This window comes from Anopheles cruzii, chromosome 3, assembly GCF_943734635.1.
Source record: "Anopheles cruzii chromosome 3, idAnoCruzAS_RS32_06, whole genome shotgun sequence".
Taxonomy (NCBI): domain Eukaryota; kingdom Metazoa; phylum Arthropoda; class Insecta; order Diptera; family Culicidae; genus Anopheles; species Anopheles cruzii.
The window spans coordinates 12,522,028-12,539,968 of record NC_069145.1 but is presented as its reverse complement, the minus strand read 5'-3'; the positions used below and the strand labels follow the sequence as shown (position 1 = coordinate 12,539,968).

General features: G+C 50.2%; 1 protein-coding gene across 1 annotated transcript in view; it reads right to left on the bottom strand.

The window, feature by feature from the left end:
• LOC128269855 (A disintegrin and metalloproteinase with thrombospondin motifs 9) overlaps nucleotides 1–17,941 on the bottom strand; it is a 46,837-nt gene that overhangs the window by 19,568 nt on the left and 9,328 nt on the right. The window contains exons 2-3 of the mRNA XM_053007260.1: nucleotides 12,737–12,780; nucleotides 11,751–11,964 (exon numbers count right to left, since the gene is read on the bottom strand). Coding sequence (XP_052863220.1) covers nucleotides 11,751–11,964; nucleotides 12,737–12,780 — 258 coding nt within the window. The remainder of the gene's footprint in view (nucleotides 1–11,750; nucleotides 11,965–12,736; nucleotides 12,781–17,941) is intronic.

The following is a 17,941-nucleotide window of genomic DNA, read 5'->3' as shown; positions in this document are numbered from 1 at the left end:
GGTTGGAGAGGGTTCGAAGCGGTTCGAGCCCCGGCTTCGAGCCCGAGACCGGGCGTTTGATAGATATTTATGAGTGCGTGTTGATTTTGTCACTTGCGCACACCTGCACATGCCGGCCCCGGAGCCGGGTCCGCAGTGCTCCGGCAGTCAGTCAGTCAGTCAGTCGGTCAATTTGCCAAACCGGCTTGTCAATCAGACTCCGGTGGGTTGGCCAACGCCAGCATGGGCTCGTTTCGAGTTGTGCGCCACACAGTCTGCCGTGGCGGCACCCAAGGCGCTTCGGGCACGAATATTTTTACGCTCGCGTTGCGCAAGCGGTAAGCGGCTAGCATCGCGAGTTGAAACGCGTCCCGCGGCCATACTCGGACACGGACATTAGTCACTTGTCGTCGCGGCACTGCATAAATATGCACCACAGTGACAACCGGCGCTCTGGGGTGCAGCGAACGGACCCTGAACGAGTCTCCGGGCCACCGAAGGTGTCAGGAATAATGAAGATGCAGGTGTCGAAATGTGCCATCTTCGGGGCGGCCATTTACCCGCGAGGTGTGTAAAATCCATCACTAGCGCCCGGACCTCATTGATGAGGTAAAGAAAATGTAATTATACATCCTTTTCTGTACCCATAAGTGATTAGATTTTTATCAGAAGTTCGATATTTGCAGATTATTAGTCATTAAAAAATCATAAGATGTTATGCAGATTGCATAACTTCGGGCGCAAAAATACCTAAAAATATCGAAAATGGCTTATTTAGTATAGCTAAACGAACAAAAAATTCGTAGATTATTCCTGAAGACTGTTAAATGCAACAATAAATAGTTTAAATATTTTTGGACCAATACTCCAGCTCGACGGTGGAAAACATGGACAACCAAACCAACATGATCGTGGCTGCGTGACATAACCCGGACGTAAGCCATCACTTCTCGCCGACCGTCTACAGGCTTGGCACCGTTTAGGCAACATAATGCTAGTGTCGTGATCGTGGTGGTATGATAAATCGCGCTAATTGCTAACACGCTCGTTGTGATACGCCACACGACGGCCACACTTACGGAGCATAAACGCGGCGTCCTGTGAAATTGATTAGGTTTTAATTGGCGATTAAGCTAATTGGTACGGGCTGCGCGTCTCTTATCGGGACGCACTCGGCCCGCCACAGCACGGATCGTAGCGTAGTAGTGACACGTCTGCGTGTGATAACGCGAGAAGCGATAATGCGATAGACGCCGGCATTCGATGCTGGCGGAAATATTAATGCAACCACTTCGATGCACATGCAACCCAACCGTGCGTAGGGCCAGCCACCGACAGTCTCCTCCGTGGGCTCTTCCGATTCCGATCGGAGCGCACGCAAGCCGTTGAAAGTGTACAGGTTAGGAGCGAGCTAGGATCTTGTCGTGCTCAGAGCCCCACGTCGCCATCAAAGGTTATTGCTTCCAGGCTCCAGCCATATTGCATGTTCGGTGACGATATCGGGATTTTACGGAGGCACACCGAACTGACGGCCAGTAGGTGCGAGTGGAATGAAGCACCGATTGCTTTTTTCCCTCCAAACGATCACCGTTTTCCATCACGCGTCCTTCCCGCGGCTCAGCGTAATGTTCACACCTCACTATTTACCCATCGCAACGGGGTGGCGCGCTGCTCACGACCGTCCTCGGCGGTGTTTGCGAGCGAAACAAGATTCCCCCGCCGATCGATCGATAAAAGCGATGTGGCTGCCTGCCTGCCTGCGGTTTGTCGGTGCGATCAGTAACATCCCATCCCCGGTACAGGTGATTAGTACACACTGACGGGCGCGCTGAAGCGCTATTGCAGACGTTTGGCCTACGCCATGCCACGCCACGCCACGACCGAGACCGACGAGCTCACCGGGACAGCGTGTCCTTGGAAATGGATTTTCCATGTCATCGTGAACACCATCGTGGACAGCAAGAACCACGCGAGGGTTATAATTAAGATGCATCGACAGCCGGCGATCATTTTGTGAACATTGTCTCGGTCGACCATAGCCAACGGTCACCTCGGCTGCTATCCGCCGATCTTCTTCCCACATAGAACCCCACACGACTCCGTCGGGCCGCCGGTGAGGAACGGATGACCCGATGATGGCTTAAAGTGGTATTGACAGACGCTTGTAAACTTAAATGGCCATTTTGGGTGTAATTGAAATGATAGAGTAGATGGAGCTTTATCGTGCTTGTCGAACACTGATTAGGCTTGACAGGCCGCAAACGAGACGATCGAGCGGGAGAAAGACGAGCCGCTGTGGGGTGCGAGAATGATCGTATACTTCCCGTTGCTGCTGGTTGCTATTGATTTTAGAAGTTAGACCGCCAAAAAGGCAAAGAAAACGTATTTTAAATACTTTGAATCATTTTATTGTAATAGGGACTTCTTTAAAAATATCGGAAAAACAAAAAACCTTTTCTTTTTTTGGATTACCACAGATCATAAACCTTGCGAATGGCTCGTAAGATCGAAATACTCTACCCTAGGGCTGTCGAAGAATGTGTAACGTAAGTCTGTAAAGCACTTTCAGCATTCCAACTGGCACATTTCTTCGTGGGCCACCGAACACGTGGTTCAACAGATCGAAAAACTTCAACGTCCGGTCAAGACACGAACCAGAGTTTCCCACCGGTTCACTCTTCGAGGGCTCTCGTTAGCCGGCAGCGGCCAACTTATCGACAGTTTAATTAATCTCAAGAAGTTGAGAGTCCCCACCAAAGGATAATGTCGGTTCCCGCCGGGGCCCCGTGTAGTGTATTTATGGGGCTGCTGGCAGCTTGCTCTTTGAAGTAGTAATTCGTGTTGCCTCAGTCCGCCTGGACAAATGCACCCACAACAACGTTCCAAGCCCCGGGCACGGACGGACGGTGTGAGGGAATGCTTGTTAAACACCTTCATCGAAGATATTCATTTGAGATAAAGGGTGGCCGGTGGCCGAAGCACGACGGACGAAGAAAAACCCTTTTTCGATGTACAATTGTTTTAACGATGTTGAAATTAATTAAACCTGCCCGAGGCATGCGCCGTGTGTGCGCCGGCAATGCCACGATTAAGACACGTCGTTCCATAAAAAAGGCTCTCAATGGGGCCGCCAACTATTAGTACTTCCTATCAGCGCACAACAACAACGGCAAAAAGTGATCTGAACAAAATAAATTAATCCATTGCCGGTGGTGTCCGGGTACAATAGTTTACGACAGCCGACTTTCGATGTTGCTGCTGCACCAGGGTGCCCAGAGCATGTACCTCGAAATTGCATTACCGTGTTTACGGAGCATATGGAATCCGTCACCTTTACCGGTGGGCGAGTGGTGCAGACAACCTTCTGTTCTTCTCACGACCGGCACGGGGAGCAAAACGGGTCACATTCCTTCGGCATCTTTCCCTGTTCTACGTGAGATTGGTTGGCCTATGGTGAACCAAGCAACCGATCGGGGATCACGAATCGCGGGGATGCTCCTTGACACGGTTGCGCGTTCGCCTAATCGCTTCGATCCGATCTACTTTTCGGCCGGCCCGAACGAGCGTAAATCATTCCGTGCGTCGGATAGAGTTATTGATTTAAGCGGAATCGAAATCGTGATGGTAGCGACCGATTTGTTATTATTTTTTTTCCCCTTCGTTAAGTATGCGCGTTTGCAAATGCTAATGTCGCTTCTGGCGATCGTTATTATTTGATAGACCATCATTTAATAGTGCCCGTAAATTATCGCCGAAGTTTTTACGACCTGGACTGGACGGTGAAGATTCGGCCATTCGCCGTTTTGTCGTCTGCGGGTCTCACAGCTCATATGCTTATGCTTCGCGGAGGGGTTCCAGCTGCCATTCCAGCACCCGATAACGCCGGCCCCGGGAATAGGTTTTATGGATCGTTAAAGTGTCTTTCGCGACTCGGTGCGATGTGGTCGGTCGGTCAGAGCTGGTCAGAGCGGCGACACTACCCACAAGGCCGACCACCGGCATGTAAATGGGGAAATCGATTAACCGTCTATAAAACGACACCAGCCCTGGAGCCCAACCAGCTGGGCCAACGTTCTGTGTGCTGCATGCCGTGCTGATGAAGGGTTGTTCTCGATCGGCAAAGGAAGTGAAACGGGCTGAAAACTATGCTAATAATTAGCTGTGAATTTGACACACTGTGAATCACGTATTTTAAAAAGTGTTTGTTGCTTGCCTTACAGCAGATCGGTAAGATCAAGCCAGGGGCCCTTTTGTTGTAAGAAATTTGTTATCAAAAATGAAGAGTTTGAATCCGCACGCCACCGAGAGCCGGTCCGGATGAGAACGGGTCGTGCAGGTTCTGTTTTTTTGGGGAGTTATTTTTATGCAAATCAGCTACGATCAACAACGGCCGCTCAGCCATCCTTGACAGCGGCATGCCGGGGTGCCACTCCTGTGCGAACGTAGTACATTCAATGGTCACAGCCAACGTTCGGTTGCAGACACGATGACGACAAAGCCGGCAACCTGTTCCGCCGTCGAACGGCACGCCACCTGACTCATGGCGCGGTAGAAGAGTGTCATCACGATGCTGACGACCACGAGGTATTCGGGAACAACATACTGCACGTTATGCGCTGGCCAGAGAGTTGTGAGTTGTGCGCGGGTAACGTATTTTTGACATCGAGCAGAATCGGTTGGTTTCTCCGGTTGCCTGACTTGACTGTGGGATGATGAAAAACTGGACGGAACTGGAACATAGAACTCCCCTGCCGAAAAACCATTACACTCTATCCCAGTCGAAGCCACACTCTCTGTGGGGAAGCGAATGTTATTTATGTTCACAGGGCGCGCGCGATCACTGGCCCCTCCCGTGCTGCTCCACCGCGGGGCCGCTCACGGAAGAGGTTAAATGGCTAATTTATTTTTCCGATTCCGAACGAACGTGCCACAACTGGGTCAAAGAGTCGGCCCGAGCGTTGGCCCCTAGGCGTGGAAACTGTGTCACCTGCGTCGTCGGTGCACTGGCCCTTCGACAGTGACCTGGACCTGGCCCTGGCAAAGGTGATGGTGCTGTGCCGCCGTTATGCGGGGTGTACTCGCTGTTTGTATGACACTCTGGCTGACACAAGGCACTGCCAGTCGGCAACATCTTGGAGCCGACTCTGGCAGAGTTTAGGGAGCCGCCTTTACATAATCCTACGCCGAGCTGGGGCTGGGTGCCACGCGGTGATCATAATTTGTTCGCCCTCCGAACGATCTGCTTTATGACCGGGGACGGGCAACCCTCGGGCAACCACCACCGTGTTTCGGAAGGTGTGCAGTGAGCACACGACCGAACGTAAAACAGACGACCACGCGCAGGTGATGCAACGTGGCGCGGCAGCCTGTCTGGGGCTGCAAGGAATGAGTTACGGGTGTGCGTGGGATTAATTAAAATGTCTGCTTCATGTAAGGATTACCGGGCCGTGATTTATTGCTCGATAAGCGCGGATTCGTAAGCTATTGTTTGTGTGGAACTCCATTAATGAGGCATTAATGTTGGAGAAAGTGCCTTTAGGGAGATAAAACTGAGACACATCAAAGAAAAAGGGATTTGTCGTTTAGATAGAACTCTTGAACTCAACTGAACTGTCCTCTTTTGAGGAATGAGATGTAAAAGAAGTATTCAATCGGTTATAAGACCCAGCATAGGGTCCGCAAAGGTTTTCGGACCCTAAAACAGAAAAATAAGTTAAGAGGTAAAGTGCCAAATTCATTCTTCTTACGGCAGAAAGTATTATTGAGACCAAAAATTATGGATTCTTGTGTTCTATTATGGAGATCAGAAAAGAACTCCAAGGTTCTAACATTTGTATTTGAAACTAACTCAAAATAAAACCTGTCGATAGGTTCTCGAATAGAAGGAATAAGCGCGAGTTGATAAAGCCCAGCCAACATCTTTGAAAGTTAGTTGAAAAGGCGCAGTGCGCGATACTAAAATTATGTGGCCCAATATTTATTTTGATTTAACTACGGATAGTTCTGTATCAATAAGCAATCAGATACTTATCAAACTCCGTCCCCACCCGGTGAGTCAACGCGGCGTTGGGGATTTTATTTCCCGCTCGTCGTGTGCGTGTTTGCCTTGGTAGCAGCGGTCAACAACAGCAACTTACATGATCTGTTGTCTCCCATTGACTGCTGCTCGCAGCCGCAGAAGTCGACGCGTATTGATTCTCTGAAGTGTTGACCGGAGAAGCCAAACACGGTACCGACTTTGACGGTGTCAAAGAAGTACAGTAAAAAAACAATCGAATGATTCTTAGGACCGCAAAACCGATGCTTCCTGACCAGGGTGCTGCGCCACTAAACGCACCCATCCAGCGAACGACCTTGCGAAATGTACCTGAGTGTGTGTGTGTGCGTTGTGCAATCGGCAAGGAAGTGAGCCGTGACATGGCTTTCCTCGCTCGTGAGCGTGTGGATTATTGGCGCGAGTTTATGGTTGGCCAATGGCTAGATGGCTCTCACGGCCTAATCGGTGTGTGAGTCGTTGGTGTCGTCGACCCCCAAGCCACCCGCCACCCACCAAAAAGACGTCATCCATGCGTCATCTCCGGCACGCAGCTTTCGTGCCTCTCGGACCCCTCGCGGGGGGAACTAACTGCGGTTCATTAATCTTGATTGCCGAAAACGCGACCTTGACCATCGCCAGGGAGCCCGTCCCACGGGGGACAGAGTTCCCGCAGCAGCAGCATGTTCGAAAGCGAAACGAAGACAAATACAGGGTGAGCAAATTAGTGTGCATTTTTTCATTTGGCTATAAAACAAAAACGGCTGAATATTTTTTTATGCTCGAACTTTTATTTGAAAGGTTGATTCTTAACATTTATGTATAAAATACAATTTTGGTTGCAGAAAATTTGGAAATATGAAAAAATATTTCCAAAGTGGTAGAACGTCAAATCATTCGTCAAAAACACATTTCATTGAAGCTCATTTTAACCTCGGTGGCTATGTTAATAAGCAGTATTGCGGTTCGGAAAACCCACACATCGTGCAACAGAAGCCAATGCACTCACAACGAGTGACTGTTTGGTGCGGATTTTGGATGTTTGGGTTTTCGGCGAAATTGACGCTGAGAACTTGGACGGCGTTTGGTTTGAATAGAACGGCGCTAAGTGCCATACAGTGACAACCACAATCAATATTTATGTTTTGCAAACATACCAGCAGCTATTGACAACCTTAAGACCGAAATTCAAATTGTTATTGAGGAAATAGGACCACATACAATCGAAAATGTACTCAAAACTAGGTCGACCAAATAAGCTACTGCCAAGCCAATCGTGGTAAACATTTTACCAAAATTGTTTTACATAAATAAATGTTAGGAATCAACCTTTCAAATAAAAGTTCGAGCATAAAAAAAAATTCAGCCGTTTTTGTTTTATAGCCAAATGAAAAAATGCACACTAATTTGCTCACCCTGTATTTGCCCTCGCCAATTTGTCCCGCTCGTGGTTCCGCGCGGAAACCTTGCCTTTTTTTCTCTCCCGAAAGTTGCGGACACATCTGCTCGGTGTGTTTAGGTTGCGTTGGCGTGCGTTCGTTGCGGAAGCTGGGTTTTGTAATGGGCAGAAGAAGAAGAAAAAGTCATACGAGAAGAAAGAAGGAAGCTGCTGCCGTGCGCTCTCAGATGATCTCATTCGCAAATGTGTGGCCGTTGTGTGCTGCTCGTGCGGGAAAAAGCGGGAACTGGCCACCCCGCATGGCGAGTGATCATCGTGAAAGTAGCTCCAGGGTGGGATGCTACAAATTTAGCAAATGTTTAGCACATCACCCGACGGGATGAGTGATGGTCGGTTGGATCACGTGAAGCCAACGAATACGGGGTCGTATCAGGGATAGGACCCCAAAACCTTAATCGAAAAGAGTTCTCCAGCGAGTTGGCGCGCGAACAGGAAGACGATCGTTTCGGCGAGCGTCGTACGCGTGCTTCTTTTCGCCTTCCCGTCGTTGATGGAGATGTTGGAGCGTTTGGACCGCCGCGTGTCAATCGGTGGCAATCGGCCTCGATAGGCGGCATTTACGTTTTATCCCGGCCGCCCCTGCACAGGCCCCGTTTGGCCGTTTACCCGGCCGTTTATCGCTATCTTCCGCTGTCGATCAGCCAAAACCTACCATTTGATGACTGCTCGATCCATCATCGGGTTTCTCGCAACGAAACCTGTTTCGAACCGGGGTCTAAGTTCTCGTTGGCCCGCGCGTTCGGGAAGTGGCCAAGATTTGTGTAATAATAATAATAGTAAAAAAAGGCTGCGTCGGCTGTTGCGCCGAGACGCGAACATTGAAAATCCACCCTCCGACCGGCGCCCCATAGACGATGGTGAAACGGAACCCCGGACGCGCTCCGGGTTGTGCGCTGTGTGTGTGTTGTCAGTCAACATTTTTAGCGGCCAATTTACATAATTAGATTTCATGTTTCAGCCTCTCCCGGTCCTGTCGGGGTTGAATGAAATTCCTTACAAGGCGTTATTCTTCGTCCATTTGTTTTTTTTTTCTTTCCAGGCCACGCGGCCTGGGCGACGTCAGGCTTAGCGGGAATTCTAAAAATGTTAAAAATTAATTTTTAACACGTTCTCACATCGATACATCTCACGCGCTGTCAGCTCGGATCGCGGATCGATATTTCGGGCGCACGTCAAACCGGTGACGGGCCACTTGACCCGGAGCGGAGTGGAGGTCTGAGACGTGATAAATACTACCGGCAGGGCGCCATTAAAATCAGCCACCCCTTTACGATGCTATCTTTTGGACAGCGGCCAAAAGAAAAAAAAAGCGCCCACAGGACACACAGGGGGTATCCCGTTATGCGAAGCGTCAGGTCGAAAGGCAACCGCACAAGGAGGGAGGGTGGAGCCCTCGGGTGGCGCGTCCCGCGGTTATCGCGGTCGATCGCGCCATCGCCGTATCGGAAACATCGGAAGGGACGGCCCTGGGGAGGGACCGTACACGATGCAAGCCGCGCCAGCACTGCCCGCTGGGGATCGAAATTAAAAAATAAGCATAAATTGGCCACGTTCGATCATGTCGCTGATAATCAATGTGGCGTGTAATGAACGACTCCTCAATGGACGCGGTGCCTGCCGGCCACTGAAGAGCGGCGAGGGCGTTTCTAGTTTAATAACGATAACTACCATTGCGCCCCCCGGCGACGTCGTCTAGTCTTGGCTTGTCTTGCACGGTCCGCGCCGTGGGTTTTGCCGTCTGCCTACGTTCGCCACAATGTAGCAGAGTAACACTGATAAGCGGTGAGGTGGATTGAAAGGCATGAAACAATTGAAATTAATTTTACAAAAAAAAGGGAATGAAAATTAAAAGCAACCCAAGGGAAAGGAGCTCATAATTTACGATCCAAACTCCGCTGAAGGGCACAAAAGTAGTAAAACTTTACACCCAACACATGGTTTCGCATCGTCCGGTACCGATTAACTCCAGGATCGGTTGCTTCGGCCACGCGGTTTGTTCAAGGTTCATGTTGTCGAGCATAAATTTCCTAATGCTCCAATGCTAGGGTCCGCTTCTCAGGCAATAAATTCGTGCGCACAAATTTATGGGAAATTGAGTCAATTCGTTCCCGGCTGACATCATCATCGCCGCCCAAAAAAACAATCTAGCTCCCTTCTGGCGCTGCGGATTGAATGGCGTGCCGCGTGGTTCCCCGAGGTGAAGAGGCGCGTTTTGTTACGCGAGCACTTAGCGCTGGCCGCCACAGCAGCCACTCTTCGCTCTGCGCAATATCGGTCCGCAACCCATTAGGGACAGGGTCACGATCGCGGCACTGCCAAAAGCAGCGCCAGGGTCGGGTCACAAACGGGATTATTACGCCACCGATCGCGTCCAGAAGGGCCCCCGGGAGACTTGAGGACTTCGGACACTCTGGAGCAGCAGCACCCGTTTCGTTGGCCTAATTCCCAGTGGCCAGTGGTAAACATTCCAACGGGAGTCGCCTTCGGGGGCACAGAAAAGGCACCGCGGCACGGGAGTCTTATGCTCGCCGCCGGTTGGTCGGAGCGTTACCGTTTTTACAGGCCGACAGTGCCAACGACACGGGAACACACGGGTGTTGAATGTTTGGTAAACATGGAAGTGGATCATAGAGTGGATTTTCGGTGGCGGCGATCTGGCCAAACTAAAACCCGGTGAGATGTAAACAAAATCGCTGCATTCCAGGCGATCAAAATCACGCGCGAGCGCGCGCGAACCCGGAATGCTGCTGGACCGACTCATCGGGCGTGAGTAAGTTACGCCAAAAAGTGCGCGATCGCACCTTTGGGAAAAGAATTTCTTAAAAAAGAAAACCCCGGAGAACTCCCAACTTCAACGCCCCCCTCCCCAGAGATGCCGCATTCCTCTAGAGACGGCCGCCGCCGGCCAGTCAGCACGCGCGCCCGGTGATCGATCGGTAAAGGTGATACAAACTAATGATCCAGCCGGGGCAGCGCTATGTTGTGATCTCCGCACGCCACAGCTAGTTACCAACAACATCGCTCGCCGGGCCGGGCTAATCGATCGCGAGTCCGAGCCGATGAACCGTGATATTGATGTCGCGGTTTCGAAGCATATTCACACCGCCGATAAGCTGGCGGCGTGTGAGAGGGCAGCAACGGACTCTCCGGGGTCTGGGTCCTGGCGCGCGAGACATTGGCAATGTGTCGTAGCCATCACTCCCGCCGACGGCGGTCACACTGCAATTGCATAATGTCGGTCGCCATCGCACATCAAACGACAAAAAACGACTGGTTCCAGCCAGACCCTGCGACGGCGCACAGCTGCATGGCCCGTGCTCGAGAGACGAGAGGTTTCGTCATTCCGGGCGGCCAATAGGAATTGTACTCACACACAATACACAACGGTCGATGTCGCTAATCGAATGGATGGATTCGATGGATTGCAAGATTTATTGGTGCAAGACACCACCAGACGGGCGAACACGTGGCGTCTTCGAGGGTTGCATTAGTCACCAGCCACCGGCCAATCTCCGTAGCGCATAATCCTGCTGGCGAGCAGTTCCCTGTCGTGATTTTATGCTCGTCCGATAAGCTTAAAATTATTGCCTTAAAATCAGATGGTGGCCGGCGGCACCGGTTGCCCTTCACTTCTGCATGCTTAGGATGCTCAGAACATTTGCGTTGCGATGCACCGCATGCGAAGGAAGATTATTTATGGCCAGCCGTGTCTGCGCGACCGACCGACCGAGTGCGTGTCGTGTTTTGAGTTGGTGGATTAATTTGTTGACAGCTCGCACATGATTTATGAACCAGTTCTAAGCCATCCGGCTGGGTCCCGGGCCGACTGCCGAATGAGATTGGAAAGGTACCAGAAGGGTACGCGGCTGATGTTCGTAATCAGTCAAGCTGCGCCACAACGGCCAAAAGCCTGGTGGCCGGGTGGCAAGCACTGGTCAGGCGTACTGATGAGATTAGCAGATCGGAAGAGATAGGTTCGCGTTGGCTCGGTGCATTGCCCCAGAATGCGTCATCGACTGTAAAGTCAGGCCAGCGTCTAGGATGGCTCGAGCTCTCCACACCTTTTTGCAACGGTAAGCAATTTACAGTGAATGAGCACGACGAAAGCGCTACGGTCAGGGTTTCAGGAATCAATCATGAAGGAATTAGGTTATGAAGCGTTCATTCAGAAACGTACGGGACTCATCCAGGACGGCGAAATGATAAATGTGAAGACGGCCAATTACAAGCCCTGGACTAAGTGCTTCATTGGCGACAGTTTTCTGGCCAATAAATCACACGAAAGGTACTTACCGATTTCATGTTCTGTCCGAACGGCACAGTCTTCCGGCGCGATGCCAACGCCGTCGATCTGCAATCGAGCGTCCGTGCTCGAACCAAGCTTGTCCGCCGAGAACCTATGGATGCGGTGCAGAACGTTGTTGTTGTTGCTGGAAACGCTCTCGGCCGGCTCGATGAAAAAGGACCCGTTCAAGGTACTGATGTGTCCAAGCTACAAGAAAAGGAAACATTACAATATAACCGACAAGTGTGACATCATAATGTTCAAGTAGAGTAGCGTTCAGGAAGCGTCCCCTGCCTTCACAAGAAATGTAATGTTCTTTGCCTTGTGAAGTAGAGGTCCAAGCGAATTCCGAATAACATTCAATAATAGCCAAAGAAATTTGGCACGAATGGAATGACAGATTAATTTTAGAAGAAATACAATTCACAACCTTATGATGATCGCTAACAATGAGCAATTTGATCGACAAATTGATAAAAGATTTAGCCGACATTCGTTGGAAACGGTATTAAAAATGCACCATAGAAACCGGCATCCTGGACTGATAACCAGTTTCGTAAACAAGCCTAAGGGTTCGTATTGCATCGAAGCAGAGAACGGTCAATAAACTTCGTCGATCAGATAGGATGGAACCTAGAAAAAATAAGCAATCAGCAAAAATCGGGTATATAAGATGGCTGTGGGCGATCCAGAAGGCACAGTCGAGCTTTGGTGTGTCCACCAAGCATCCAGGCATTCTTCTTCGTCGGAATCGGATGAATCGGACAGCTCTAGCTCTTCGTCATCTTCATCGTCGTCATCCTCGGAAGAAGATACTCCGCGTGAGTTCTTCGCCGGCAAGCAAGAGTTCACCGAGAAGGAGTGCGGAGTGCAGCACCGTGTGCAGTTCTTTGAGGAGGGCGATAAGATCTGTTTCTCGAGCCGCCCACTACCGACCTGCGCGTCCAAGTGCAAGGCCTCGGACAAGTTCCAGAAGTACGTTGATGTCCACTGCCGCGATGCCAGCGACTCGGCCGCTCAGCGCTTCAAGCAGCAAATCCAGAAGGGTGTGAACCCGGACATGAGCAACAAGTCGGTCACCAAGACCGTCAAGTACTTCTTCCCGAGGAAGTGCTTCTACGCTTACTAATTCAACCAATCGGCTGTGCTATTTATTCCAAATGCTAATCACTTCAAACTAAGCATCCAGAAAATGTAAAAAATAAAGAGAAGAATTAAAAAATGAATGACTAAGTTCCATTATTTCAAAAAGAAAGAAAAATGAAACACCCAGATAGCAGCAGACTGAAGTAGAACCATCCACCGGGTAACATACTTGGCATCAATTGGTTGCAGTGTCACTTCGGGCAGTTCAACAGAATCGCCAAAATAGTGCAGTGGTTGATGCCGGCGTGACATTGGAGGGAGAAAGTCAAGGTTGGCGCTCGGATTCCTGCACCGAGTTAATCGCCTAACCGAAACCCGGCAAGGCACAAGGCGTTGCCGCCGAGAAGGCGAGAAGCTGGCAGCGAAGAGTGCACTGAACTGCAGCGCGTAGACAACAATCAGTCATTGAAATTGCTGTAATTGAGGCGCAGCATAGTAGGAGACATTCTCCGCTGTGAGAGCGAAGGCAGTGCGCGAAGGCAGGGACTAAGGGCAGTTGCTTGCATGGGCGTTGCGCCGTCCGTGTGTGCAATGTGCGAAAGGTTGTACTATTTTCGTGCCCGCCCGATGATTCAATAGCGAAGAATTGCCATAGTCTGGCGCTTACTTGACAGTTTGGGTGTCACTGACGTTGCCGGGCTATAAATAAACAGCATTAGCGAGCATGGCTGTCGACAGTGTGTCAAAGCCGTCTGGGTTAATGAGCGGTTCAGACGCGGCAGACACCCATCCGCATACAATGGACAATTAGGAGCGAAAAATTAGGTACCTCCATCGGACGGCAGTGTCTTGCGAAGGAAAACCAGGAACAGGAGTAGCAACACCCCAGATCCTGCCGGTTTTCATTCACGGGGTTTCGCACGATGAAAAATATGCCATTCGTTGAGTCCACACGATGTTTCGCCGCAACAACAATGCACAATTTAAATCGCTCGAAACGTGCCGCGTACTGCTCCTTAATGAAGCGCAACTGCTTCGTCGCAGGCCGCGAAGTGGGAACTGCAAATGCAAATATTCTGCAGTAGGTGTGTCGTTAAATGGTGAGACCGGTCGATCAATCACGCAGCGCACGGTACGGGAAAGAAGTAAATATTGCGCACAGTTTTCACAACACACAACGGATCCGTTTCCATTGCCTAGGTACTAGCCAGAACTTTACTGGCCAACGAAGGACAACTCTGTAAATTGGCAGAATTATGCACCGCTACTAGCCGGCAGGACAGCTGGAATTGATCGCTGTGGCAGTAAAGTTCGCCGGATCCCACTCACCAAGTCAAATGCTGGCTGGGCTCTAGAAGCCCGCTCGCCACTCAGCGGTACGTTGCAGCAAATGAAGATTTATACAGTCGACTGGGTAATGATCAGCGACTGTTGTTGACTGGGACTGGCCCTGGTGAAACAAAACCATTCCCTGGTTCAAACCCGCCGTTAGTCGATTGATTTCCTCTGGTAACTTAAATAGAAAACCCGTTAATAAACAAACCGACCCCACTCCGAGGGGCCAATTAATTTTCTAAATGCTAATGAAACAGATTCGACATCTTGAAACATTATTTCGACCACCGCCTCTTATCTGCGTCGCAGATACCATTTCCTGACAGTTTTCCCGAGCGCCGTTCGGCACGGCTATTTGTCTTCCGTTTTGAAACCAGCATGGCAGCATTCGCTAGCAAATGGGGTGTTTCATGGTCCGGGGTCCGGGGCGAAATAGAGCATATAAATCTTTCTCCAAGCAGCAGCTCGCAGCACAGTAAGTAAGTGTCAAACGGTCCTGTGGCCATTGTAGGAAACGTATACGCGGCATTCGCTTGGGTCGGTTAACGAAAAACTCATTGGCAACACAACTCAAGAAACATAACAAACACAGGTCACCCAGTGCGTTGCTTCCTTATGATGGCGTCTTGTTTCGCGGCCTTAAACGCAGGTAGCTGGTCATGCGGCACCGGACTTGCCACTCCGCGTAATCGACCCGGTTCTGAGCGAGTTCGAAGGCTCAACCGGTCAACGGCAGCTCAATTGGTGCATCGAATGGTTTGACTTCGGCCACCATAAATAACCGTATCAAGTAGCTCTAATTCCGATAATTGAATAATAAATTCTGACTGACGTTAATGGCGCGGTGATTGATGTAAGTGGCCGGTGCCGGCCACTATGCAACGCCGACAGCCGTTCCTGCGTAATCTACCCCGTGCAGCATGCATCAAACCAAGGGCAGCAAGCACCGATCGAAAACGCACCGTACACCGTGAGGGCGTTATCACGTTTTCACGTTGTCGGTGGTGTGTAGCATGAAAGCATGCGGAATGCTACCCAAAACGTGCTCTGCACGCTTGAAGCCTATCAACAAACCTCACCTTCAACCGTTTGGAGCTTTCTCGATTTTTGGCAATAATTTGAACACCCCCGGAAAAGTGGGGCATCCAAAGATGTAGCCCCCAAAGTGAGTCACGATCGAGGATCGCGGCACGATTATGCTCATTAGTTTTTTACAGTGGCCTTTACCCGACCCGAATGGATCGTATCTCGATTGTTTGTTTATCCGGTTGTCCGGTCCGGCTGCTATAAAATGTCAACCTAATGGAATGCATTTCGGTACATTGTGTCAAAAATAGCATTTAGGATCAACAGGTTCGCTCATTGATATGCCTTTGCGGCGCCACAGGCTTGGAAAAGTCGGCAAAGCAAATTAAATGCAGACTTAGCGAACCAATATATTATCCTTTGAAATCGTTATGTAAAACCGATCGATTTGAAGATACGCTCCGATTGCAGCGCGTGTTTCGAATATTTTCCGCGATCCACGATCACAGTTTGCGAACGATCTTCGTCCAAATATCTCCACGCCGCTGACAGTGGAACTCGTTGCAACGTTTGAAGATTGATGTGCATCGTTTGAAGGAAAATTAGTCCGTTTTTCGAATTCGCGAGCACCCATTTCGGTGCATTCGGATTTTCGTGTTCCCCAATGATAGATGATTGATCTGCGGCGGCTGCGAAACAATCGATTTCAGACATTGCCACCACGCGATGCGTAATCCGGTGTGGAGTGCAAACGCAGACATAATGGGTTTGTCGTTAGCAAACGATAAATGTTTAGACGGTTGAGGTGCAGTTAAAGCTCTAAATTTTCGTCAATTTTCCCTCTTCACTAAGGACTTTGCTGAGCCTTTTCTGCGATGCACGCATCTCGTACGTGGTTTGGTTAAAAGTTGGCTGTTCCCGGAGCCATTTGTCCATTTCGTTCAGCAAGCCAAAACTGGAGGATGAAAAATTGAAGCATAACAAATGGCGGCCAACGTTCTCATGCAACGTTTCTGTTTCCCAACAACTACAGACCCCAGCAGAACGGCAGAACGATCGATTAGCAGGCAAAGATGCGTTCAGCACGCTCTGCCGACTGACGATCGTCAATCATTCGCAGAGGACAACGTCACTCTCGGTCTCGGAGGAATGTTCGTTGCAGGGTTTGCCTTTGCGTGTCACTCAAAGCCCGCGGCACATCGGTAATGCAGGCACGCACCACCGTACAGCAAATTATGTACGGAGCATAAATCAGTTCGGTCAGTCCGTTTTGTCTGGGAACACGCGTTTAGCTACGATCGCTTGCCGGTTTTCTTAAACTGAACAAAACGAGTGTGATTAAACGAGGGATTTCAATATTAAAAAAGTAATAATTTGTAACATTGGTAATTAGTCGCGAAAGAAGCTCTCGAACCAAAATGGATAAATCCGATTGTCAGCCGGTCGGCAATTTGGCAAAGACAGATCACACGTCAATGACGCTCGGCCATCCCTGGGGCCATCTGATTTCGTAAAGCCGACCCGACGGGGTTTGGTCGCCGACGAATGGCCGCTGGGCAAACAAGCGCCACACGGGTGTCGAAAGGAGGATCATCGGATCGGATCTCGTCGTGTATGCTCTCACGCTCGCCGAACGACACGAAAACTCACTTCTTGCACGAGCGGCATCCGTTTGAAGACGAAGCCAGTGACGCCGGCAGCGGCGTGTGTACGAAATTCGTACACAATTTGCACTCTCGAGCGATTGTCCCCTCGGTCGCAAAACGTGCACGAGCGGTCCGGCGCTTTGTTCTTGTGTTTGATAATTTATGATCCGATCGTGCGACTTTTATGTTTTCGTTTTTTTTATTTTTCGAAAATCCGCGGGAGATCCGCGTACTACGGAGTGTCTCGGAGGGCCACCGCTTTCGGTTAAGAGCATTAGGGTCGTTTAGCGGAAGACGAACCCCGCTAATCGGATCTACCCAAATCTAGATTGATTGTGATTCGCTAAGCTGCCCGGTTTTTGCTGCCCGAAGTCCCGGCCTGCCAGTCGGACCGGTCTCGTAAAGTGTTGGCATTGTTCTGGTGTGCCAATTAACGGTGGCTACCGAAACAGCATTTGGGTGGGATTTGCAAAATTAGGAGCAAAAACAAAACGTGGTATATAATAGGCCGAACGTTAAGTAACGACCCATTCGCGACCCAAAACAGAGTTTAACATCTTGGTCTTGTGCGTTACCGTTTGGCAGCAGTTCAGCGTTCTTTTTCGAGCTTATAAATATGCCTTAAGACATAGTAGAACGCTCCCCCCATGTGTAGGTCACCGTCTCGTGCCAGCGGGCGCGGTTGTGACGACCCTAGTTAAATCTGGGCGAGTGCCCATCAGGTTCGGGATTGCTTATAAATTGGTTCATAAATTTCAACGCACCACGATTATGCACCCCCGGACCGATCGCAGATCGTGCAGCGCCGGAGCGTGCACGAAGAACAGCACACTCGGTAAATTAGCTTTCGCGCGAGACGAGAAACAATAACCAATTAAGGCCAAGGAGCAGACGGATGCAATTCGTAGACGACCCACAAAACCTAGTGCGCAGGGTACGCGGTCATCAAAAATGATGAAGTCATGCACCGGACCAGGGCCCAGCGCACTGCACTTTCCACGCCTGCTGCAGCTGCATAGAGTTTGCTCCCGAAATAATTGACCCGATTCCGTGCCACTTAGGGAAGCGCCTAGGTCAACACCTGTACAAAT